This window comes from Maniola hyperantus, chromosome 22, assembly GCF_902806685.2.
Source record: "Maniola hyperantus chromosome 22, iAphHyp1.2, whole genome shotgun sequence".
Lineage (NCBI taxonomy): Eukaryota > Metazoa > Arthropoda > Insecta > Lepidoptera > Nymphalidae > Maniola > Maniola hyperantus.
This window is the reverse complement of record NC_048557.2, coordinates 790,064-814,607: the sequence shown is the minus strand read 5'-3', so window position 1 is coordinate 814,607 and position 24,544 is coordinate 790,064. Positions and strand designations below refer to the sequence as shown.

The following is a 24,544-nucleotide window of genomic DNA, read 5'->3' as shown; positions in this document are numbered from 1 at the left end:
TGTGTCAACTGGCATGTCAAAAGTACAATTTTAGTCCTTATTTTAAAGATGAATGGTACTTTTGACGTTGACACAGAGTTAAAATGGCAAGTGAGTTCTCATTTTGTACAGACTATATTTTATTATTTTGTGTTTATTAGTCTGCTTTTTTTAAATTTTTTTAGTGAATGTTTCTGTTATAACTCCCGCAAATTGATAATGCGCGTGGCCGCCATTTTAGTGACGTCAGCACTAGATTGAAGTTACGAGCTGATGATAATATTTTTATTTCGGATGACGTCATTTTGATGTTAATGAGACATGGTTCCAGCGCAATAGCAATTTGCGGGACAGTAAGTATTTAATTTTTCGTGAACATTTTAAAAATATTAATGTGATTTAAATGTTAAATTTAAATTAAAAATGAAAAAAATTTAATAAAAAAAAAAAAAAATTTAATGAGTAGGTACTTTAAATAAATGAGAGAGAAATTTAACGACATTGGGTAACAAGAACAGTATTAAAACATTATACTTATAATACTGTTATTGTTATTTTTACCGATAAATAACTATCAAATAAATATGAATAAAATCACAAAATTAACCGATATCATTAAAATTAACGATAAATTGCACTTAACGTTAGCAAAGAATACCGGTAAAACGTACCATTACCGTAATTATCGTTAAACCGATAACCGGTATTTAAATATTAACGGTAACTGTGTCGAGTAACGTTACGAACATTTTACCGGTATTTAAGACCCTGAATAGCAGTATTTTTATCGTGAAATAGTAACATTAACTCGTGAAACCCCAATGCATGCGTGATGATTTGTCATCGATCCAGCTGCGGCTAGCTTTACAAACGTTTATCATAGTTAGTTTTTGGTTAGTATGTCCGTAAGCATGTGTTTAATTATTGCGAGACAATTTATGTTGAAACCTATAATCTACTAGCTTATGCTCGCGACTTCGTTCGCGTGGACTTCATAAATTTCAAACCCCCATTTTACCCCCTGGGGGTTGAATTTTCAAAAATCCTTGCTTAATGGATGCCTACGTCATAATAGCTAACTGCCTGCCAAATTTCAGCTCGATACGTCCAGTGGTTTGAGCTGTGCGTTGATAGATCGATCAGTCAGTCAGTCACCTTTTCCTTTTATATATTTAGATTATTGAAGACCAGTCTTCGACCAGTGCATGTTGCCAGTGGTGACACATGGATCCGAGACATGGTCGCATGGGCCTCATAAGAAAGCTGAAAGAGCTATGCTTGGAATTTCTCTGCGTGATCAAATCAGAAATGAGGAGATCCATATGAGAACAAGAGTAACCGACATAGGTCAACAGATTGCGAAGCTGAAGTGGAACGTAGTTCAAAAAACCGATAGACGTTGGGGTCCCAAGGGAGCTAGAATGACGACCTAGCACCGGAAATCGCAGCGTTAGAAAACCTCCCTGTGGACTGACAACATCAAACAAGTCGCACACAGCCGCTCGATTAAGGTGACGCAAGACCGTGGCGTGTGGAAGTCCCTAACAGAAACCTATGTCCCAGCAGTGGACGTCTATCGGTAGATAGTGAAGATGTTGATTATTATCCTTAGTGGCAGTGGGTAGGCTATGCTTGTCATAGGATACGAGCGATACTGTTGGAGTAAAAAAGGCTAGACCTTTCTTCTCCAACAGTATCGCTCGTGGAGATACGGAGGTCGGGTACCAGTACGTGGCGCCCTCCAGCAAGGTGGACCGTTTTTTTTTTAATTTATAGACTAGCGCTTGGCTGCAATCAGACTTGGTGGCAAGTGATGCTGCAGCCTAAGATGAAGCGCGCTTGCCTAGATGCCTATTCAATCTTGACTTGAAGGTACCATATTAAAATTGGAGGAAAACTGTAGCCAGAAGAGCGTTTTAGCATTGTAGCTGCTGCATGGCTTTGTTTCTCCAGTATATTCTCATGCATATGCATGCGAGCTTCCAAAGGCCGAGCGGAGGCCGGATTGATGACATTTATACCAGTTAGCATGATGTTATTGCATGTATTCATAAAAAAAACAAAACATTTCAAAACCTCCAATAGATTTTATGATATAATGTCATTTACAAATCACAGCCGAAATCAATAAATCAATCTATATTTATAGATTGATTTCATTATCTGACGTTGTTCTTTGCCAAAAAAATCATACAATTTTTGACAAATAACCAACTTGCCAAGTAACTTCTCGACAAATTACAAATTATTAATTTCGTCTATAAGAACATATTTAACACAGCATCCTTGCCTTCCCACCATCCGGGAAGGCAAGGATGCTGTAAAAATTAGTATTAAGAGGGCTTAGACGTAGAATGTAAGACTTTTATGTATCCAGTTTGTACTCTATAGGGGTGACATGTTCACTTTGTGAGCAAACCCCTATATAAATAAATTAGATTAAAAAAACATATTTAACCTTTATACGAGGTTTATAATGTCTTAATTTTTTATGAATAAAGTGGTTAGTATGTACATGTTATTATTTATGAATATTTTATTTAATGTATCCCACTATACTTTACCGTTGTTTTATGTTTCTCTTTTATACAAAGTCGTTATTGTGTCCGCGCTTCTTTTAAAATCTTCCATATTCATATTTTCGACCGATCTGCAAGTTATGATTTTGGATGGTACTTTTGTCTTGCTTTTGGTTTTTCAGATATATAAAAACAGGAATATATTAAATGTAAATAATATGTGTCCACACAAGTGGTTTCATATAAGGGTAATATCGTAAAACATACTTTTGCAACGATATTTTATAACGATACTTAATAACCGTTACGATATTCGGAATATACCGTTAACAAGTTACGTTACAGAATACTCAATATTATATTTTTATGACTGTAATGTGTATCCACAACTTTATGTAAATTAGTTAATTAATATCCTTCCCAACAAAAAATACTTGGGTATACCTTCTTATAAATAGATACCCTGAAATATGTACATTTATATACAAGTATTGAAACCAATGGTTATAATATCGTAAGTGTTCGAACTTTTAAAACTTGTAACATTGAGGCTCATTCGGTTGTACACAATCCGTAAACTTAACTAATATGGCACGTCTAAATCTATTGCTATCCCTTTCATTATGTTGCTTGCGGAAAAGGATAGCACTAGATTTAGACCTGTTAATTTAGTTTAGAGATAGTGAACAAGATAATCGGCCCCATTATTTTATTAAGATATCTAGTAACCGTTACCATATTATCAGAAGTTTCACCATTGAAGTTTCACGTTATTAAGTAATGTTACAAAATAAATAAACGATGTGGATCCAAAACTTTATGTAAACCAGACCAGTTAATTCCGTTCCCCAGAAAAAATATACCTCTCACTTCAAAAACTAAAAACTGTTACAGGATATTTGAAATAGGTTAGTTTAAAAAAAACTGACACCTAAATTAGATGGTGTTGATTAGTTGACACCAGGGATCGAATTACCGGTATTTTTTATAGCGTTACCAACGTACCGTCATGTTAATAAGCAAGAATAAAATAACGATACCATAATCCATTAACGTTACCTGGATACCATTATTATATATTCCTGTATACTGTACCAGTTACTGTATTAAGTGGGAAATACCGATAATTATACACCATGTATCTAACGATGCCGTGTACAAATTGGCATCTTCGCTCGATGCGCGTTTACCGTTAAGAACGAAAGAATATAACGTTAAACTATATCGGTATACAGCTACTATTTTTAAGCGATGACTACTAATTACTAGTGTAAAAGCTTAAAATAAAAAAAGATTAAAAAACCGACTTCCAAAACCGCTACAAAGTAAAAAATACCTTTTGTTTCTACACGTGTAGGTGTGTATGTTGAAGTCGGGCGAGCATAAAAGAAACTAGAAATCACAGCGTGAAGTTCGCCCGACTTCAACATACATAACTACACGTGTAGAAACAAAAGGTATTTTTTTCTTTGTAGTGGTTTTGGCAGTCCGTTTAAAAAAAAAATCTAAAAGAATAGGCTACTTGACAATTTTTTTAAGTTGGTCTTAAATGGTTAATATTTGTCCTATTAAATCAAAAAAATTAACACTTAACTAAAAATTAACACAAAAAAATATAGTGTTAATTTTTTTGATATAATAGGACAAATATTAACCATTTAAGACCAACTTAAAAAAATTGTCAAGTAGCCTATTGAAGAGCTATTTTTTTGTAGTTTTTAAACGTTATTATTTAGTAACGGTAACCGTGTCCCTGTGGAGTGATTCGCTAACTCAGTGTCTAATACAGAGTGATAGCCAAGAAGCTCATTTGAGATTGGTTGGTTCTACATTGCTGTTGAGTGATAATCTATATATATAAAAGGAGAAGGTGACTGACTGACTGACTGACTGACTGACTGACTGACTGATCTATCAACGCACAGCTCAAACTACTGGACGGATCGGGCTGAAATTTGGCATGCAGATAGCTATTATGACGTAGGCATCCGCTAAGAAAGGATTTTTGAAAATTCAACTCCTAAGGGGGTGAAATAGGGTTTTGAAATTTTGTAGTCCACGCGGACGAAGTCGCGAGCATAAGCTAGTCTGTATATATAAAAAGAAAAGGTGACTGACTGACTGACTGATCTATCAACGCACAGCTGAAACTACTGTACGGATCGGGCTGAAATTTGGCATGCAGATAGCTATTATGACGTAGGCATCCGCTAAGAAAGGATTTTTGGAAATTCAACCCCTAAGGGGGTGAAATAGGGGTTTGAAATTTGTGTAGTCCGCGCGGACGAAGTCGCGGGCATAAGCTAGTAAAATATATTTTTGCAGAAAAGTTTCAATGGAAATAAATTTCGAGTAAATGTTGAATGAGCTTGGTGGCTATAATTCAGCGTTAGACACTGAGTTAGCGAATCAGTGGGGCCGATTCTCTTGTACACAATCTCTAAACTAAACTAAATCTAGTGCTATCCTATCCTTTTCCGCAAGCAACATAATGAAAGGGATAGCAATAGATTAAGACGTGCCATTTTAGTTTAGTTTAGAGATTGTGTACAAGAGAATCGGCCCCAGTAGGCTGGTTGGCACCAAATCACACAATAGTTAAGTACAATGCTAAAATAACTGATAGAGCATCAATGGCATACAACCCATATTTTTAATGTGATATGGGTTAGTACCCAATAGCAGTACCTTCTTTCTGTGTTCAGTCTTGTGCAAGTCTAGCTCTCCATTGGTGATGGCTTTAGGATCCTTTGCTTCTTGGCTATCAGACTCTGACGAACTGTCTGATGACTCCTCTTCGCTGCTGCTCGATGATATTTGTCTCTGTTGAAAAATAAATCTGTTATTAAAGATTAACTTTGTTGTTGGACTGTGTGTTTGTCACATCATTTTCATGGTTCTGTACCCCTAGAGAAATTAAAAGAACCCTTATCTCTATCTATTATCTTATCTATTAAGACCTGTCAAAGGTATGGGGTACTTGCCGTTGACCTAGAATCATGAAATTCGGCAGGTAGGTAGGTCTTATAGTACAAGTAAAGGAATAAATCCAAAAAACGTGAATTTGTGGTTAAATCACAAAAAAAAATTAAAATGTGTCCATGAACAAATAAATAGTATTTTCAATTTTCTAAGTAAGATAACTATGCCAAGTGGGGTATCATATTATGAAAGGGCTTTACCTGTATATTCTAAAACAGATTATTATTTATTTTTAATATCACTTGCTTTAACGGTGAATGAAAACATCGCGAGGAAACTTGCATGCCTGACAGTTCTCCATAATGTTCTTAAAGCTGTGTGACATCCTTTGTGAAGTTTACGGAATTGCAATAAATTGAAATTGAAGTCTACCAATCCGCACATGGCCAGCGTGGTAGACTATGGCCAAAACCCTTCTCACTCTGAGACCCGTGCTCTGTAGTGAGCCGGCGATGGGTTGATCATTATTATGTTAAATAATACGATAATTAATCATAAGAACACGTTTATTAAGCTAAGTAGCAAAACATGACAGTTAAACAATTATCGTTTTTTATCTACCCACTTGTGTTATCTTTTATTACAAAAAGGTAAGCAAATGATGTAGGTTTTTGTACATGAAAATCATGATGATGATGAATTTATGGCAAATCAATCAATCAAATTGAGTACCATTGTACATTTTTTGACTGTCAATTTGTGGAATTTATAAGATTGATTTATAGTAGGGATATGGTAAGGCATACCTTATTCCTTCTGTTGGGTTCACCGTCGGACACAGTCTGGTTCTCAGACACAGTCTTGAACTCCAGGGAGCCACAGTTTATGTAGAATCCACCGTACAGTGTGTCACACTCCGGTGGGATCATCTCATCATACTGGAAAATAGAGTACATATTCAGTATTTTGCTGTAGTCATATTTAGTGTAGGTCAGAGCCTTCAACAATAAGGCTGCCTCGGAAGTACTAGCCCTAAGTAGGAACAATTTGTGCACTCTAGAGCGGGCATTAAAGGGCATTGTGGAAGAGCTGGACGTACTAGTACAGCAGGCCAGAGACAACCCTGTGCGAGACAGCACTAATACCGACCACTGTGTCGTCAGTTATGCAAAAGTAGTATAAAGCAGGACATTGTGGATTGAACAGACATGTGTACAACCTCAGGCTCCAAGATACGGATAAGTGTAGGCTCTGTTAACAGAACGCGGAAACGCTCCTACACATTATCTGTCAATGTCCAGAGCTAATGCATAAACGTAATCTATCGAGAGAAATTTAAGGAAATAGATATCCTTACTGTAGCCTCTCAATATATTTATAATAACATAATTTTTGTAAGACAAAATATTCTTAGTTACAAGAAAATTGGTGATCTACACAATAGGCTAACTAGAAACAGAGACAAACTTGCAGCTCCTGCCTTCCGCCTCAGGAAAGTCCAAAAGTCATTTGTGGGTATTGGTATTACCTTTTATAATAAAATCCCGCAAACTATTTTGGACTTACCTTTGCACAAGTTTAAAAAATCTATTAAAAATATGCTCCTGAAAAAAGCATATTACACAATTGAAGATTATCTAAATGATAAAAGAGCGTGGATTTGACCTGCAGCTCGTTCCGGCGACGCACAAGACTAAAAATAATGCAAATACTATTTTATACATGGCATAATCTTGTACCTATATCAAATATTTGAAAAGAGCAACCGCCGAGTTTCTTGCTGGTTCTTCTCGGCAGGAAAGGCATTCCGAACCAGTGGTAGATGCATCCGACTATTCGTAAGCACTTGTAAAAGTTTATACGAATAAAAAAGATTTTCATTTTCATTTTCATTTTCATATCCGGACGAGGCGAAAACCATCTCATCCAAGAAGCTGCTGCTGTTCCAGTATTGGACAAGAACTGTAAAACAGGGGCGATCACAATAGATACAGGGTCTGAAGAGAGCTGCACAGCCGCCAAACATCAAGTAGAAGTGTTTTGTTAGGAGCTTTATCTCAGTCAGACTTCCACCGTCCTGTTTTGGATGTAGGAAATTATGACACTTGGACTACGACCCATTGCTGTGTGCATGCGCATGAAATTGCGGACACTGCGTCACAGCGACTTTCATTAGAAAGCGAACGTCCTAACCACTAGGCTATCACAGCTAGGAGTAAGCTACATAAATACAACTTACACCATGGGTGTTGTCAATGAATGAGTCGTTTTCATCGTAACCGGCACCAATGTCTGCAAACTCTTCATATTTGGATCTGCCTTTTCTGCCGTATGTACTTTGGCCACCCTGAAAACAATGAAAATAATTTTCTAAATATATAAAAGGAAAAGGTGACTGACTGACGATCTATCAACGCACAGCTCAAACTAATGATCGGGCTGAAATTTGGCATGCAGATAGCTATTATGACGTAGGCATCCACTAAGAAAGGATTTTGGATAATCCAACCCCTAAGGGGGTGAAATAGGGGTTTGAAATATGTGTAGTCTACGCGGACGAAGCTGCGAGCATAAGCTAGTTAATCATATAGTTATATGATAGAAAAAATAGCTAAAAACAACTCACCAAAATAGTGAAAACACAAAATAAAAAAAAAACAAGGTGCAATAATTGAAAAATCTAAATCTATAGTTAGTATACCTAATTACCTTTAGAGCCTCAATAGCTCAACCGGTATAGGAGTGGACTGAAAACCGAAAGGTCGACGGTTCAAATCCCGCCCGTTGCACTATTGTCGTACCTACTCCTAGCACAAGCCTGACGCTTAATTGGAGAGGAAAGGGGAACATTAGTCATTTAATATGGCTAATATTCTTTAAAAAAAAAAAAATTACTCCTAGCAAGATTTACACTTAGTTAGAGGGGAATAAGGAATATCAGTCATGATTAATACTGCTAATAATATGCATTTAAAAAAAAAAGAAGAGATAAAAGATAAGACACTACTCCATAAGTGACTTACATATTTCTGTTCAAACTTCCTGGCCACCCTTTCCACATCATCATCATTGTCGGAGAAAGGGTCTAGCCCCGTTTTCTTGCCGTTCTCCACTCTCTTCTTTCTCTGAAAAGGCAAAATTGATACATTAATAATTATATATAATACTAGATGATGCCCGCGACTTCATCCGCTTGGATTTTGGAAAGTAGCCTATGTCCTTCCCCGGGCAGCAAGCTATCGCTGTACCAAATTTCATCAAATTCGGTTGAATGGATGGGTTGAGAAAGGCTAGCAGACAGAAAGACAGACATACAGACGGACAGACAGACAGATACTTTCGCATTTATAATATTAGTATGGATATAAAATTCAAAGTCCTGACTGACTGACTTAATACATATAATATCAAAGCAGTCTAAACCGCCTGGTCCTAGAGACATGAAATTTGGACGGTGTATTCTTTGGCAAGAGGAGGTATTAACTAAGAAAGGATTTTTCGAAATTCCACCCCTAAGGGGGGTAAATAGGGGATGGAAGTTTGTATGAAAGTCTATCATTTTGAAGTTACATCGATGAAAATTGGTATTCAAGCTTTCGGTTACATACTTCACGATTTTTGAAAATTCTACTGCCAAGGGGGGTTTAGATAGGGGACGAAAGTTTGTTTGAAAGTCAGTCATTTTCGAGTTATATCTATGAAAGCTAATATTTGGGTTTTCGATTACAAAAGAAAAAATACGTAGGTATCAATTTCAGGATTTTTGATAATTCTACCCCCACGCCGATCTTCTAAATCCCACCCGAGCGAAACCGGGGCGGGTCAGCTAGTAACATAATGAATATAACTCTCCTTATCTTACACTTTAATACTATTTCTATACTATTTTTTACGGTTCTGTACCTCAAAAAAAACCCCAGCTATATGCGAGTCAGACTCGCGCACCGAGGGTTCCGTACTACAGTCGTATTTTTTCGTCATTTTTTTAAATCAGCTGCTCATTATTTCAAAAATGTCATCTTAACCTTTTAATGGTAGTGTTATTTTACTACCTACCTAATTATGCATAATAATAATGCAAAAATGCTCATTATACAATGTTATTCTTTATACCTTTGCAAAATAAAACTACTCTAGTTATAATATAGAATAGGTATTTAAAATTAACTATAAAAGTATTAGGGAAATAAAAACGTTTATTTTAGACCGAATTGAATGACTTACTAATGTTAGTCATTCAATTCGGTAAAACCGCAAAGAAAATAACCAAAAAGTAAATTTTAAGCGGAAATTAGGTAGGACGTCAAAATGCTCTAGTCCTACTTTATCGAACATGACGCGCGATTTACCTAATAAATCGACGCAGGACGCTACACAAAGTCCTATTCAAAAAGATAACCAAAAACAATAGCTTAGCATAAACACACACTAATATAAACAAAGCAATCACTAAATATTCGCACCCACACAAACAACCATCCAAATACATAACACGCAAATGTAATACATAACATAACCTATAACTTATTTACCTCCGCGAGCAATCGATTCAAGTTAAAATGGGGCTCTCAAAAAGCTTCTTCCTACATAAAAGACAGCTATACAATCCTGCCACTCTCGGAGCAACATCGTGCAAAATGCAGCAGCCCGCGCATTTGGCAACATTGCAAACCAAGTTTCAAAACATAAATGCATAAACATTATAATGCAAGCTACAGAGTCAATTACCCTAGGAGATTACCAATATCGTGAAAATAATCAAGAAAACCTATGCAAAAGTTTAAACAGTCCTACCACACGTAAATAAATACGTCACGCACACATCTGCACGCTATCTCTCTCGATAATTTATTTACTTCGCGTAGGTATATAAAATTCCTTGCATATGTCATACAAAAACCATTAAAAATATAACTTATTTATTAACTTATTTAGAAAGTAACCTAAAAATAGCCCTTTGCCGGAAACAACATCGTTATTAGGCGGGTTAACCTAGGTCATCCAAGTCTTCTACTTTCGCTCGATTTGCTATCATTGTTTTTTATAGGTGTCGTCGGAAGTTAATCAGCATCATATTTATAGGAGTTTTATTATAATACTTGGATTATCTAAGCTCAAAAAATAGTTAACAAGTCGAGGACACCGACCAAAACATTGCCTCGCTAACGAGGTGTCCTAGGCTCATAATTTTCTTCTTAGATTGTTGCAAACATGGCGACCGATATCTGGGCTTCTCGTGAAGCCCGTGGACGCAAAATCATGTAACAAAACCTAATGCAAAGCTTGTAACGTAAGCAAAAAATATTCTAAACCATTTCGCCAGACCCAAGTTTCCAACCACCTCTAGCCGCCAAACGGTACAAGGTGTCGATCTAAAAAAAATTCACATGATTTCTAACAATGCAAAGAGCTGAAAAACCAGTATGGTTGCGTAAATTACTATGATTTTCTGTTATAACTTACCGCTGTTGTTATGAGTAGTTCCTTGTAATTCAGCTCTGGATATTTACTTTCGTTGCTTTCGTCTAAGTTTACAGTTAATCTCACTGTTTTGTTCACATTCTTATTTGCACTTTTTGGAGCACCCACTGTTATAAGAGTAGCACGTTTAGAGTCCGACATTTTCCACCAAATTCAAGTATAAAATGATTTTTTTCAAAGCATGACACGGCCTGCATTTTCAAACTGTGTACCACATTGCCACCATGTTGGAATTCATTGTTTGGGTTGTGAGCGCCACGGAATAACAAGGAACTACTCCCTCGTTTGCGTAGCAGTTCGTAAGATGTCACTATATTTTTTTAAGTTTGCCACTAGATGTCACTCTTATTTTATTTATAAATATTTTAATATGGCTTTATTTTGACGAATATTTTTCCAACTGAATAAATTAAAGCAACTATAATACGTTTAGTTAATTACACTCACTATCCGAGCTCAGTTTGATGATTCAGTATACTTTTAGTTGAAATATAATCCAATAAGAGACATATGTGGTACGCTATAGAACTTTATCATCAGGTAAAACTTTTGTACAGCAACTCACTTCTATATATGAAGATGTCGCTTTCATAAAATAGTCAAATCAGATGTTTATTACATAGAGATAGGTATATTATATTAGAATACTGCTTTATCGACATGTTTTTTTTTCATTTTATTATAATAATTATTTATTTTACGTAAAAATAATACAATGGAATCGTAATTTATTTAACTTAATACACTTCACTATCAACCGTGCTTTTTTGTATACTAAAAAACTAATCAACAAAAATAAATTCATCAGTTGACTACAAAAAAGTAGCTACAAATGATTTTAGGTCTTTTTCCTTGGAGATAAAGTGCAATTTTTAAGTATCTGTATTATGTACCTAGGTACTACATAAGAATAAAATCACTAGTGGATGCCAGCTACTTCGTCCGCTTAGATTCAGTTTTTTTTTAAATCTTTGATTTTCCGGGATAAAAGTCGCCTAGGTATGTCTCCCTCCGTCTGGATTGGTAAGTCCATCGTCGGCTCACTACTGAGTACGGCCCACGGGCTTACTCTCAGAGTGAGAAGGGTTTTGGCCATAGTCTACCACGCTGGCCATGTGCGGATTGGTAGGCTTCACACACCTTTGAGAACATTATGAGGCATGCAGGTTGTCGTGTTATGTATTGTATTGTCGTGTATTGTCGTGCTCTGTAGTGAGCCGGCGATGGGTTGATCATGATGATGACTGTAGAAGGAAAGCTAGGTATTGCCACATAGTAAGTACTATCTACTCATATGGTAAAGTCCTTACTTTCCCTTTAAATTCGACATTTAGAAATCGCCTTAGTGAAAAAACTGAGCTCTTCAGTAATTACTGAGTCAATTCAGATTTAACGGAGTGTGGTTATTAAAAAAGCGACACTATCAGCAGGGGGGGTTACTGGGGGTCAGGGGGGGTTACTGTGGGGTCAGGAGGGGTCAGGGGGCTTTTCGGAAAAACGTTGATGGGCTGGACATTATGAAACCGAGATTCCTATTAAGATAAGGGACATTAGTCTGTCTTTGGCCCCGTTTGATACATTCCGGTACTTGACCAAGTTATAGTCAGTCGACTCTAGTATTTTTTTTATTTTTTTATTCAGATACAAGTTATCCCTTGACTGCAATCTCACCTGGTGGTAAGTGATGGTGCAACCTAAGATGGATGCGGACTAACCTGGAAGGGGTTTGGCAGTTTTTATTAAGACCATACCCCTTTGGTTTCTACAGGGCATCGTACCGGAACGCTAAATCGCTTGGCGGTACGGCTTTGCCGGTAGGGTGGTAACTAGCCACGGCCGAAGCCGAACCAGTCCAGTCCAGTTTGGAAATGATTAAATTCAAAACCCCTGCCAGGAATCGAGCCCGGGACCTCCCATTAATAAGAACACAGCGCTTACCACTGTAGTAAGCAGGAGGTAGGTATTATGACGCCTTTCTTGACTGGCCTGGATGTGGTCTGGACGACTTGACGAGTAGCATTGCCAGTGGGAGTAGAATAGGTAATACACGCGCGTACCTAGCTATAGAAAAGTGAAAACAAAACAAGGAAGACAAGTTAATTAGAACTAATAGACTTAGACCTGTCTTACTTTCTGCAGATAGCTATTATGACATAGGCATACGCTAAGAAAGGATTCTTGAAAATTTAACCCCTAATGGGGTGAAATATAGGTTTGAAATTTGTGTAGTCCACGCAGACGAAGTCGCGAGCATAAGCTAGTTAGTATTAAGTATTCTTCATCAATATCGGATTCAAACGAGGCACAAAGTGGACATTATTTTAGGGATCTTGAGATATACGGGGCTACGGGGGCACTTCGGGAATATTCATTAGAAAAAATGAAATTTAACTCCGCCATTGTGAGATTACTTGAAGATAGCGCGGGAGTACGGAAGGGAGTATTAGACTTTAGAGCTCTATTAAAATTACTTCCTTTTAAGAAGAAGGACCAACCAATCCAAAACTACTTAGATGATGGCCGCGACTTCGTCTGCGTGGATTTAGGTTTTTAAAAATCCGGGGGGAACTCTTTGATTTTCTGGGATAAAAGTAACCTATGTCTCTCCAGGCCTTTAACCTAATAGATACCGAAGTGCACCGAAGTGCACCGAAGTGCACCGAAGTGCGGGGTGATTCGCTAACTCAGTGTCTAACAGTGAGTGATAGCCACCGAGCTCATTTTTAGGGTTCCGTACCTCAAAAGGAAAAACGGAACCCTTATAGGATCACTTTGTTGTCTGTCTGTCCGTCTGTCTTTCAAGAAACCTACAGGGTACTTCCCGTTGACCTAGAATCATGAAATTTGGCAGGTAGGTAGATCTTATAACTGACATTTGGGGAAAAATCTGAAAACCGGGAATTTGTGGTTACATCACACAAAAAAAATTAAATTGTGGTCATGAACTAATAATTAGTATTTTCAATTTTCTAAGTAAGATAACTATATCAAGTGGGGGTATTATATGAAAGGTCTTCACCTGTGCATTCTAAAACAGATTTTTATTTATTTTTATGTATCATAGTTTTTGAATTATCGTGCATAATGTCGAAAAAATACGACTGTAGTACGGAACCCTCATTGCGCGAGCCTGACTCGCACTTGGCTGGTTTTTTAATCCGTTGAAGGTTTTCTACCAAAAAATATTTAATTATCACCCAGTAAAGCAGCAATGTAGAACCAGCACCAACTAACCTCGGTGGCTATCATTCAGTGTTAGAAACTGTTAGCGAATCGCCTAGGGTCTGATTGCAGCCAAGCGCTAGTCTATAAATTTAAAAAAGCTCTCTTATTTTTTTATTGCCCTTATCCCATTTCCTTCTTGTATGTAAACGCCCTGACTTTTTGTCCTGAAATGTTAAAGGCTTTAACGTCCCTTTCGACACTATAACTACCATGTCGCTGGGGGTCTTCCTCTCGTGGTTTGCTAGAAACAAAGAAAGAAAGAAAGAAAAGACGTTTATTTATACTTACAACTGTGCCACACAGCACATCTTAAAACTAAGAGCTGGTCGTTCCGACGCTTCTTACACCTGAGAACAAGCAAAAGAAAACAACCAGAAAAAGGGTCCCAGCTTATCATTATGCTGTATGCCTTGTTGGTAGGGATATTCAGCACTTTTTCTTCATCTTTCAATCCAGCTAAAACGCCCGAAAGTGTTTATAGCCAGAAGTAGGTAACAAGTTCCGGGGCAGGTGCGGATAAATAAAATATCGGCGCCCTTCATGAGCTCGCTGAGGGTAGATTGTGCGGATATCCAATGCAAATACGACATCGATGCGTTGTAGAGGTGTGGCGCAACTTGGGCGGATGCGGTGGATTTTGACACAACAGAAAGACTAGAATGGCACGTCTAAGTCTATTGCTGTCCCTTTCATAATGTTGCTTGCGGAAAGGAAAAGCACTAGATTTGGACCTGTTACTTTGGTTTGGTTTGGAGATTGTCGAGATTGTGTACAAGAAAATCGGCCCCATTATTAGTTGTTTCAAATTTTTGTATATTTTAAGTCGTTGGTTTATATTAGAGTAGTTTGTTCATATTGTGTCGCCCTAGTTGTATTGCTAAGCTGTGGATAGTGTATTTGATTACATATTTGCCAAATTAGTTTGCTAGATTTAAGTCGTAGTTTTAACTTTTAATATGTAAATGTTTACTGTCGCAAATAAAATAGAAAACAGTGTGAGAAGACGTGCATGACTGAGAGTTCTCTTCGTATTGTGTCTGCCGTGGGTGGTTACCACCCTCTAGCAAAGCCGTGCCGCCAAGCGATTTAGCATTCCATACAGTCATCATCATCATCAACTGATAGACGTCCACTGCTGGACATAGGTCTCTTGTAGGGACTTCCACACGCCACGGTCTTGCGCTGCCTGAATCCAGCGGCTCCCTGCGACTCGTCTGATGTCGTCCGTCCACCCATTGGTCTTCCAACACTGCGTCTTTCGGTGCGAGGTCGCCATTCCAGCACCTTGCGACCCCAGTCTATCGGTTGTACGAACTACTTATGTGCCCTGCCCATTGCCACTTCAGCTTCGCAACCCGTTGAGCTATGTCGGTTACTCTAGTTCTCCTACGGATCTCCTCATTAAATACCTACAGTAGAGATAGGTAAAAACTTACCAGTACCAACCTTACCTTCGTTCCTTCGTAGATCTAAAGTGATTGCGAAGTGGCGTTCGAAGAAGAAAGGGTAAAACTTCAGTCACGATCGGAACGGGGAAGCCTCTCATAAATATTGTAATCGCTCGCTAGTGTATCTACGCCCGTGATGAAATTTATTTAAATGCCCCCTCCTTCCGATATAAATATATTGAGTTCCGTAAATGAGATATAAAAATTCTGCTTTGAGATTTACGAAGCTAATAGTGAAGAATCCCACTGATTCTAATCGTATCTAAATTTTGGAGTATTCGCATCCTTTTCTTACCACTAATGTAATAAGTAAAGGACATACAATGAACCAAAAGCTTAATTCGCTATAATCCGCTGAAACAGGTCGAATCTGTATGGTGCAACATGCAGCATGCGAAATGCACCGCCCGCCCTCCCACTGCTAAACATGCAGGAAGAAGCAGCCACCAGGCAAGCAATACGCACCACCACCACGCAGCACCACACAAATCCCAAACACACTCGACGCACGTTTCGCCGCCACACCGGAGCATCCTCAGGAGATACTATAGACCTTACAATGCCGATTTTTATGACCTTACAATACAATTCAGCGGATTATAGCAAATTAAGCTTTTGGTTCATTGTAGGTATATCATGGCCCGTGTGGAGTTGGCTGCTCTCCCATCGGGCGCGTCCCCGGCTGGCGGATAGGGGATTTCCCTCACCAGATTTATCTGGCGGGTACTGGGGAAATAAAATACTCAGCGCGGACCAAAAGCAAGCACAACAAATCCAGGCAGCGTCTGTACTCGGAGCGAGCGGCTATCTGGTCAGCGTCTGTCCCACATTGGGCGGCTGTTTTCCGGAAGATGTGTAGGAGGAAGAAGGAAGTACGGGAGAAACTAGAAAATGAAAGCACAACAAAAAGAGATACTACCCCAGGCGGGTTCCGGCGCTGATGGTGCCGGGGAATCCCGCCCCCTGACAGTCTCGGCTGACAGGGGCTGCCCCTCGTATTCTGGGGGGGGCAACGTTTTGCTGAATTTGGATACACCATTTGCTAGGTCTGGCTTGCTACAACGCACGCCACCTAAAACGACACAGGCAAGAACACGGACTGAAACGGAGCAAACTGAGACAGAAGACGGAGTATCTACGGGAGATGAAGGTGCACAATGCAGGGGATCATCTTATGCAAGCCCTTTCACCTTTTTCTCGCCGATGGCAGGCACGCCAAAGAATAGAGGAGATTGGAAACGGAAGAAGTCTCCGACAAGTAATAAAGAGACGGAAACATTGGAAGAAAAGGAAGACAGACTACTAAATAGCCTGTATGGCAACATCGTTACGATAAATTCGCTCGTGGACAGGCAAGGGCCATATAAAAATACGGCAAACGAGGTCAAAATAAGACTGCGCGAACTGCAAAAACTGTCTGGACGGATTATGGATGTCCGAAGGATGAGATCTGAAGCGAAAAATGAAGAATCGGAGAGAACCCCAAAAAGGGCTAAAAGAGCCGTGGTTTTAGAAGAAAAGGGAACAAACACATCAACCGGAGCTGAAAATGAAGGTTTGGAATGGGACGATGACTTTTTTACGGAAACAGATTGGAAGGAAGTGAAAGCGAAAAGCAAGCGGCGACGCCGCAAGGAGAAGAAGGATAAAGAAATCGAAGGAAGCTCTGAAATGGCAAAACCACCGAAGGAGAAAGAGAAAAAGAAGAAGAAAGAGATAACAGAAAAGATGACGAGGAATTTGGAAAAACCACAGATACCGATACGGAGAGATAAAAGTAACACGGGTAGAAAGCCTCCGGTGGCCAAGCCCGAAGCTCTGCTAGTGGAGGTGAAAGACCGTGACTATGCCAGCGTGCTAAAGGAGGTTAAATCGGGATTAGCAAGCGCACAAGTCGTATTCTCCAAGGTGAGGAAAACGAGAAAAGGCGACATACTTCTTGAGCTAGAGAAGGGGCAAGAGGAAGGAGTTTCACAAATAAAAGAGAAAGTGCGGGGAAACTGCCCAAGTTTAACTTTGAGAGCACTCAAAGAGTCAGCGGAAGTTATAATAAGGGGACTAGACCTTACAGTAGAAAAAGAGGAAGTAGAAGAAGTTCTGAAACAAAAAGTAAAGGACTTTCGAATTAAGAGTTTCTGGGAAAATAGCTATGGTAACAAGACAGCGGTTGTAGAGCTACCGAAGAATGAAGCCCAAAAACTGGTTGACGAAAAGAAAATAAAAATAGGATGGATGAGAGTGCCAGTTGGCCTCATGGTGAAAAAGAAGAGATGTTACAGGTGTCTCGAGTACGGGCATATCTCAACTGGATGTCCAGGCCAGGATCGGAGCAAAAAATGCTATAACTGTGGCGATGAGGGACACAAGGCCAGAGACTGTGTGAAGGAGGCCTCATGTGCTATTTGCAAGGATAAAGGCCAGGACAGCACAAAACATAGAATGGGCTCCAAGACCTGCCCGTCCTGGAATGTAAAGGCACCCGGCAGAAGAATCGTAGATTCAAAAAACGCGGTATAGGAGCAGGAAATGGAGCGGTAGGATCGCATATCAAGGTCTTACAAATAAACCTAGATAGAACGCGAGCCGCCCACGACCTGCTCGAAGTAACGGCAAAACATCGTGAAATAGATATAGCTATTGTAGCGGAACCAAACAGGAAGATAGTTCAAGCCCGAGAATGGGTAACGGACCGGAGAGGCGATGCAACTATAGTTGTGTACAATAAGCGGACCCAAATAAAGGAAGTTGCTCGGGGAGATGGTTTCATTGCGGTAAAACTCTCAGGGCTCACTTTATATAGTTGCTACTTCTCACCAAACTACAGCTTTGAAGAGTTTGAGCACGATGTAAACGAGCTTTTCGAAAGTATCATGTCACAACGTGGTGACATCCTAGTAGCCGGAGACTTTAACGCGGCGTCAAAAGTCTGGTCAAGTAAGGCAGAAAATGCTAGAGGTCGGCGTATCATGGAAATGCTTGCTAGTGCGGATTTGGTAACGGTAAACGTGGGGGTTACCCCGACATTCCAAAGAGGCGCAAAGAATTCCACGCCAGACATAACATTTGCAAGTTCAGGTCTGGCGCAGAGAATTACTGAATGGCAGGTCCTGGACGAGGATAGCCTTAGTGGTCACCGGTACATAAAATTCCACATTTCCCAAGATGCATGGAAACCGCCAATGCAGCAGCAGGCAGGATGGAGACTGGATAAGTTAGACCAGAAGATACTGGAGAGCGTCCTTAAGGGAAAAGAAAATGAGATCAGCACACCTGAGGAGCTAGTGTTGGAGACCACGAAGGCTTGCGACAGAGCAATGCCAAAAAAGGGGCTGCCTAGGAAGGCGCCTGTTTACTGGTGGAATGCGACGGTAAAGCAAAAGAGGGATGAATGCACTAGAAGCCGTAGAATATACACTCGGGAAAGACGGAAAAAGGGTAAGGAATGTTCGATGGAGAATTGCACTGGCGCAGAAAGTGTTCAACGGCTGAAAGAAGAGTATAAGACGGCGAAAACGGCACTCCAACTTGCCATTACAAAGTCAAAGGCAGAGAAGTGGAAAGTGCTTTGCGACGAAGTAGACCAGGATACGTGGGGACTGGGATACAGAATCGTCACAAAAAAACTGCGACAAAACCCACCTTGTTTGGATATGGACCTCATAAAATCTGTGGTCAGAGTCTTATTCCCGTCTCATAGAAACTTCGGCCGGATTATGGCAAATGCCTCCGAAATGGTGGAAATAACGGATGAAGAGATAAGGAAGGCAGCTGAAGGGCTTAAGCCAAAAAAGGCCCCAGGTCCCGATCTTTTGTGTCCGGAGATAGTTAAATTAGCAGTGCAGACTATACCCGAGAAAATCAAACAGGTAATGCAATTGGCCTTTGCCTCAGGAACATTTCCGGCAGCCTGGAAGATAGCGAGTCTGGTCTTACTTAAGAAAGCCCAAAAACCAGCAGATGACCCAACAGGATACAGGCCAGTCTGCCTGCTTGCCTGTTATGGCAAGCTGATGGAGAGACTCCTTCTCAACAGGATCGAACAACTACTGCCAGACCACGGCAGCCTCTCCGATCATCAATATGGCTTTAGACAGGGTCGGTCGACGCTGATGGCTGTAAGGAGAGTTACGGAAACCGCCATGAAAGCAAGGCAAGGCACAAAGAAAACCAGAAAGCTATGTGCCCTGATCTGCCTTGACGTGAGAAACGCTTTCAACTCAGCTTCGTGGACGGAGATTCTTTTAGAAATACGGAAGAGAGGTTTCCCAGGTTACATTCAAAACCTGCTTAGTAGCTACCTGGAGAACCGATTTATAGTAGTGAAAGATAGTAAGGGTTTGGAGGAGAGGATTCAAGTAAGTAGTGGAGTTCCACAAGGATCCATACTTGGCCCAACTCTGTGGAATATTCTATATGATGGCGTTTTTAAGCTAAAGCAGGAAGAAGGTACAGAACTGGTAGGGTTTGCCGATGATTTGGCTCTTGTAGTCGTAGCCAAAACTGAAGCTACCCTCATGACACGGGCAAACACAGCACTTGACCGAATAAACACCTGGATGCAAGAAAGGCAGCTCGCCCTAGCGCCAGAAAAAACGGAAGCAATAGTGTTCAGTGGAAGGCGAAGGCTAGATCCTATTAATTTTTGGATTCAAGGTGCTAGAGTGACACCAAAAGAGCACGTTAAATATTTGGGAATATGGCTTGACAAGAGTCTTAAATACAAAAAACATATAGAAGAGGTAGCCAATAAAGCCCAGAAGCTGACAGAGGCACTATACAGACTTATGCCTACAAAAGGAGGGCCTAGAGCGAGCAAGAGGAGGGTGTTGGCATCAGTGGCCCACTCCATTATTCTTTACGGGGCACCAATATTCAGTGAAGCTATGAAGGTGGAACTGTATAGAAAGAAATTAGAAGGAGTCCAAAGGCGACTTGCTATAGGTATTTGTGGAGCATATCGAACAGTTTCCACTGAAGCTGTGCTAGTGATAGCCGGGCTTGTGCCTATTGCAAAACTGGTAAAAGAACGTGCTAAGCTGTTCGATAGCAAGGAGAAAACACTTTTAGAAGTGCGAGAAGATACCTTGAAGGAGTGGGTAAAGGAATGGTCGGGAGCAGGCAAAGGGACCTGGACCAGAGAACTCATTACCGACTTGAAAAAATGGCACACGAGGAAGCATGGGGAAGTAGACCGCTGGCTGACACAAGCACTCAGCGGCCACGGGGTGTTCAACACCTACCTCTTCGCAATAGGGAAAGCGCCTACTGAAAATTGCTACTTTTGCGGAGAGGAAGACACCCCGAGACACGCGATTTTTGAGTGTCCCGCGTGCGCGGATCTTAGAGAAGCAGCACAGGGAGCAAGCGACAGTGTCAACGCCCAAAATCTGGTAGCCCGTATGGTGTCAAGCGAAAATGAGTGGCACAGATACGGTCAGATGCTGAGAGCCATAATGTTGAGAAGGGAGGATAGAGAAAAACAAGAAAAAAAGGAGAGAGAGCAACCAGAGGGTCAGCACGAAGTAATGTTACACGGTTCCGTGCTGATCTCGCAGAGGGGGAGGTCTTTTTAGTCCGTGCGAGTCGGACACACCCTGTCGATAGACAGAAGTCCATTAGGGATTTTTCCTCCTCCTAGAGAAAAAAAAAAAAAAAAAAAAAAAAAAAGGTATATCATGGGCTTCCGCAAAGTAACGCCTGCTTCTATACAACATAAGTAAAGGACAGACAAACTTAGTTTAATTTTCCATCCTTTTTCCAAACTTTAAGGGTGTCTGGCATGGGCACCATGATACTGTGTCTGGCAATGCATGACATGATTTCTAATACTAGGTATTCCGAAGAAAATATGAAAAATTAGACTTTATACTTTGACCGAAGATTTTTTATACCTTCATTAGCTGATATCTCCCAAAGTCACCATGATCCAAACAAACATCCAAACAAACGTTCTTCCCAGTGTTGGGGACAAAACGCAGAGAAACTTTCAGCTTTTATAAAATGACGAAGATAAACACGCGCTATGGCTCTTAGTCCATAAGCATTGTGTAACTGTACCTACAACCACTATAAAAGTTTATTAGTAAGGGGGCCAAAGCCAAAAACAGTTTGAAGGAAGCTGCAGGAAGTTTAAAATAAAAGCATTTTTCTTGTAATAAGTAGCTCTACTTTGAATTTTTCTCAATTGCACCCTTTTACTCGGCGCTTCCCGTCTCGACTCTCTAACTTTTCAGGGTTCCGTACCCAAAGGGTGCCAACGGGATCCTATTAAGACTCCGCTGTCCGTCTGTCTGTCCGTCTGTCCGTGTGTCTGGCAGCGTGCTGTACCTGTACGTGAACCGTAATAAACCGTAAAGAGCTGAAATTTTCATAGAATGTGTACAGCGGCACGGTATTCGCTATAACAACATTAATAATAAAAGTTTAAAAAGAAAATAAAAAATTTGTTAAAATATTTTAAAGCGCCATCTATTGACAAGTAGCTGGTGCTAATCGAAAACGAGAAAGGTTCGAGTCGAAAAAGTTTCAACTCTTCACCGCTAGATGTCTCTACTAGTTGTAATTAGTTTAGATTTAACTCCGTACTTGCTCCGTACCTAATTCTAATTCCCTTTAATTATTGAGCCTGGTTTCCACTTAAATGGAGCAGAGAAATGTTGAGTTCAATCGCCCAATCAGATTTTTAAAAGATGACGTCATATTTTTGATTTTTTACGTCTTCTATTCTGGCTCCCCATTGTGTAAGAAAACTGTTTTAATCTTAATCGACAGCATAAATTCTGCACCTTGATTGGCTGTGAAAAAATGTAAACAGCGAATTCAACCAATCAAGGGGCAGAATTTGCTGTCGATTACGATTAAGATGAATACGTTTTTCTTACACAATCGGGGGGCTGATTGTTTGACTGAACTCATCTCTCCGTGGAAACAAGACCTTATACAGCAGAGCACATTCCGTCCTAATTGTAACCTTCCAATTTTCCCTCAACATTTCCCGCCAGTTCCGGCCGGCGCGGCGCGGCGGTGCCTAGGTCTAGATATTACAGCGGCAGTAATTGCTTAATCTAATACAAATTTACTTTATGAAGCCTCGAGATTGTTGAGTCAAGAACAATGGGCCTCATTAAAGAAATAATTGTACTGGAACAACAGACTTCTTAAATAATATCTTACAAAGCCCATTTGTACCGATCTCTCTTATTAGGGTTCCGTACACGAAGGATGCTAACTCTATACAGAAATACATTTTAAAATTAACTTATAATCTAAATTTATAAAAAGAAAAGGTGACTGACAGATCTATCAACGCACAGCTCAAACTACTCGACGGATCGGGCTGAAATTTGGCATGCAGATAGCTAATATAACGTAGGCATCCGCTAAGAAAGGACTTTTGAAAATTCAAGCCCTAAGGTGGTGAAATAGGGTTTAAAATCACGAGCATAAGCTAGTAAATAATAAATGAATAAGATCTTTTTATTCCAAGCAACTAGGTCTAAAAACTAATGTTAGTGATTGCTACACAGACCACCTATAGACGCCTAATAGCCGGACCCCCCCGATAGCAAGCTTAGGCAGTTGCTTAGCATAAAAGTCGGCCCACGCCCGTTCGGTTCCCTCATTCCCTATATTGTCTTGATTACGTGACTTTTGATTCCACCAATGACAACAAAGTATTCTCCCCTGTCCCCCGCCAACATTTTAGGAATGGGTTTTCATGCAAAACCTTGTAAGTATATGTGTACTATTGAGGTTGAATTCTCTGTCTAACTACAGACTATATTTGTGGTAAAAAGACAGTTTTTTCCCCTAGCTAGTCTATGCTGTAACATGTATTTTGTACTTCTAAGTTCTATCACGTCCGTATTGAACGAAATATACAATTTGTCTGCAGGACTAGACTACAAAAGAAAATTTTAATGCTTTATTCGAAGCCAAATATCCGACGTAAGACGTTCCAAGCATTTTACATCGTCTTCAGTATTAACTTGAAAGGTAGTTTTTCCCCAAAAACTAACTTAGGTAAGAAACTTCATGATTTTTAAATACCCATTTAACAAGGTCACATCGAGAAAGTCAGATTTTTACGACTTATACTTTTCAGTTAGACACTGATGAGTTTTTTTTTAAATTCAAATATGCATCCTCATGTATAGCGATGATAGGGTTCTATAACTGTACTTAATTTGAACTTGACAGCTCTTATCACTACCCATAATATTATAACCACCCATGTGATAAATGCGAAAGTGTGCTTGTTTGTTGGTTTGTCCTTCAATCACGTCGCAACAGAGCAACGGATCAACGTGCTTTTTTGCATGGGTTTAGTTAAGGACCTGGAGAATGACAAAGGCTACTTTTTATCCCGGAAAATCACAGGCTTTCAAAAACCTAAATCCACGCGAACGAAGTCGTGGGTATCCGCTAGTAGGAACATTATATTTAAAATAGCTGTGACCTACAGACAGACGGACTGACGGTCAGACAGACTGGACGAAACCGTAATTCATAAACTAGCGCTTGGCTGCAATCAAAATTCAAACCTGCTGGCAAGTAGTAAGTAGGTGATGATGCCGTCTAAGGTGGAGCGCGCTCGCTAAAATATGCCTATTCACTCTTAATATATTGAAGCCTTGCCCAAAGAACCCTAAAAATAAATTCTAGGGATTATAAAAAATGTAAAATGCATAGCAAAGCCCTTCTTATTGCGGTATGCATGGACTATCACGCTAAGACATCAAAGGATTCCTACTATATTATCTACACTTCCTTTATTACAAGTATTCAATACCAGAGCTCAAGTTTTCTATAAAGAGAAGGAACCTAATCTCTTGCACTGAGCACTTTAAGCTCTTTGTAGCCTGGGGCCACGTGATATTTTTATTAAGAGAAATTTCCTTAGAAAATCAAACGGTATTCCGTAAAGAAACGATCTTTGTATAGTGTAAATTAAGTCAGAGCTTCTTTCTA

At 39.8% G+C, this 24,544-nt stretch overlaps 1 protein-coding gene across 14 annotated transcripts in view; it reads right to left on the bottom strand.

Annotated features, from left to right (window-relative positions):
* LOC117992672 (ubinuclein-1-like) overlaps positions 1 to 11,135 on the bottom strand; it is a 39,022-nt gene extending 27,887 nt beyond the window's left edge. For 9 of the 14 annotated variants that reach the window (XM_069506047.1, XM_069506053.1, XM_069506051.1 and 6 more), the window contains exons 1-5: positions 10,884 to 11,135; positions 8,444 to 8,545; positions 7,660 to 7,767; positions 6,227 to 6,358; positions 5,187 to 5,321 (exon numbers count right to left, since the gene is read on the bottom strand). In XM_069506047.1, coding sequence (XP_069362148.1) covers positions 5,187 to 5,321; positions 6,227 to 6,358; positions 7,660 to 7,767; positions 8,444 to 8,545; positions 10,884 to 11,042 — 636 coding nt within the window. In that variant the 5' untranslated portion in view covers positions 11,043 to 11,135. Of the gene's footprint in view, positions 1 to 5,186; positions 5,322 to 6,226; positions 6,359 to 7,659; positions 7,768 to 8,443; positions 8,546 to 9,952; positions 10,077 to 10,883 lie in introns of those variants that run through there. The other 5 variants (XM_069506060.1, XM_034980382.2, XM_069506057.1 and 2 more) reach the window with 2 other exon arrangements.
* Positions 11,136 to 24,544: the final 13,409 nt, after the last annotated feature.